The sequence below is a fragment of the Vicia villosa genome, unplaced genomic scaffold (assembly GCF_029867415.1).
Source record: "Vicia villosa cultivar HV-30 ecotype Madison, WI unplaced genomic scaffold, Vvil1.0 ctg.006041F_1_1, whole genome shotgun sequence".
NCBI lineage: Eukaryota > Viridiplantae > Streptophyta > Magnoliopsida > Fabales > Fabaceae > Vicia > Vicia villosa.
Genome location: NW_026706721.1, coordinates 65,553 through 67,803, shown reverse-complemented (window position 1 = coordinate 67,803; position 2,251 = coordinate 65,553). Strand labels below are relative to the sequence as shown.

The 2,251-nt window shown below is 41.4% G+C and overlaps 1 protein-coding gene across 1 annotated transcript; it reads right to left on the bottom strand.

The window, feature by feature from the left end:
• Nucleotides 1-592: 592 nt before the first annotated feature.
• On the bottom strand, nt 593-1,114 carry LOC131642900 (uncharacterized). Its single transcript, XM_058913064.1, has one exon. It carries the CDS (start codon nt 1,112-1,114, stop codon nt 593-595), a length of 522 nt encoding a protein of 173 aa, XP_058769047.1.
• Between the last annotated feature and the right edge of the window lie 1,137 nt (nt 1,115-2,251).

Genomic DNA, 2,251 nt, shown 5'->3' with positions numbered 1-2,251 from the left:
GGTGCATTAGTAACACCGAAGGGCATCACCGAATACTCGTAGTGTCCATACCGAGTCCTGAGTGCGGTCTTATGAATGTCATCTTCTTTTACTCTAATCTGGTGATATCCAGACCTCAAATCAATCTTCGAAAACACACTAGCACCCACTAACTGATCCATCAAGTCATCGATTCTTGGAAGTGGATACTTGTTCTTTATCGTCACTTTATTCAACTACCGATAATCAACACAAAGTCTCATACTTCCATCTTTCTTTTTTACAAGCAATACGGGCGCTCCCCACGGCGATACACTTGGTCTTACAAACTTTTTCTCAAGTAATTCTTCTAATTGCTTCTTCAATTCAAATAACTCAGATGCAGACATCCTGTACGGCACCATAGAAACAGGTCTGGTACCAGGTACACGATCAATCGCAAATTCAACTTCTCTTTCTAGAGGTACATCAGGAATGTCATCAGGAAACACTTCAGGAAATTCTTGCACCACCTTTAACTCATCAATTCGAACTTGATTCTCAAAAGACAAGGACGCCATTAATGAGAACATTTGTGCTTCATCTTGCATCAGTTGCTTCAATTGCTTACCAGTCAACAAACCAACTTCTTCTTCAAGAGAGAAGAAAATCTCACCGTGTTGTTAAAACAATTGATATGAACGTAGTTGCGTTTCAACCAATTCATACCCAAAACCACATCCAAACCGACAAGCGGTAAACACACAAAATCAACAACAAAGTCCCTATCAAAGATTGAAAACGGACAATTAAAACACACTACAGAAGTAGTCACTGTTCCCTTAGCGGGGAGTTCGACAACCATTTCTCCATTCATAGCAGACAAAGTAAGACCCAATCTTTTCACACAATCATCAGAAATAAAATAATGAGTGGCACCGGTATCAATAATAGTAATTAAAGGAATGCTATTAATGAAATAAGTACCTCTAACAAGACTGTCTTCACTAGATGTCTGAGTGCCTGACAAAGCGAACACTTTACCACCTACAGTTGTCTTTTTTGGCTTCTGACACTGGCTATCAATATGATCCTCCGCACCACAGTTAAAGAAAATAACATCCTTATGCTTGCAATCAGAAGACATGTGTCCCATCTTACCACAACGGTAACACCTCTTAACCTCAGCAGTACAAGCATTGCTCTTATGATCAAGTCGACCACACTTGAAGCATACAATCCTAGCAGGAGCATCTCCCCCACTATTCTTATGACCATGAGCAACTATTTTCTTCCCTTTACTAGCATCATATGGTTTCTCACGGCTTTGTTGATTCTTGCCCCTCTTCTCATTAGTAACACGATAATGAGCATTGTTTCCTCCTCATAAATCCGACAACTATCAACCAAAATAGCAAAAATACGGATCTTTTGGTAACTAACCGCTTTCTTGATTTCTGGACGTAACCCATTCTCAAACTTGATGCACTTGGAGAACTCACCATTCGCACCATCATAGTATTGGTAGAACTTAGCCAACTCACCAAACTTGGCAGCATACTCCACAACAGATTTGTTCCCTTGTCTTAGCTCAAGGAACTCAATCTCCTTCTTACCACGGACATCCTCAGGAAAGTACTTCCTTAAGAATTCCATGCGAAATGCAATCCAAGTGATCTCCTCACCATGAGCCTCCAACCTCTTACGGGTCTCTAGCCACCAATCATCCGCTTCCTTAACCAGCATATGAGGGCCATATCTAACCTTCTGTGCAGGAGTGCAATCCATAACACGGAAGATTCGCTTGATCTCCTTCAACCAATCAAGAGCACCATCGGGGTCATGCGTACCCATGAGCACCGGCGGATTCTCTCTTTGAAAAGTTGCCAAACTACGAGATCCAACATTCTCGTCAGCATTCGGTTGGTTCTGCATAGCCTGAGCCATCGCTTCCAAAGCAGCAGCTATCACAACATCATTCCTCCCAACCATAGCTTCATTACAACACAATAACAATCAGCACAAACAGTAATACACGATTGTTAGACTACACTACGACTCGACACTTGGCCGGACAAGACCGACCTGCGTTGATACCACTAATGTAACACCCCAATTCTACCCGCGGAATTTAAATAAAATCAGAGTATAAAAATTCACAAACGAAACAATTGAGGTATCACATATTCATTCTCAAAAGCAATCACCTCGTCGCATAAAGCGGATACATAGCATTCACATAGTACGGGGAAACGACACCATCAATCGATAGTCTTTAACATAAAACAACTTC

What these genes read in the sequence shown, in the direction of transcription:
- LOC131642900 (XM_058913064.1), bottom strand. Translation starts at nt 1,114, where the DNA reads ATGGGACACATGTCTTCTGATTGCAAGCATAAGGATGTTATTTTCTTT.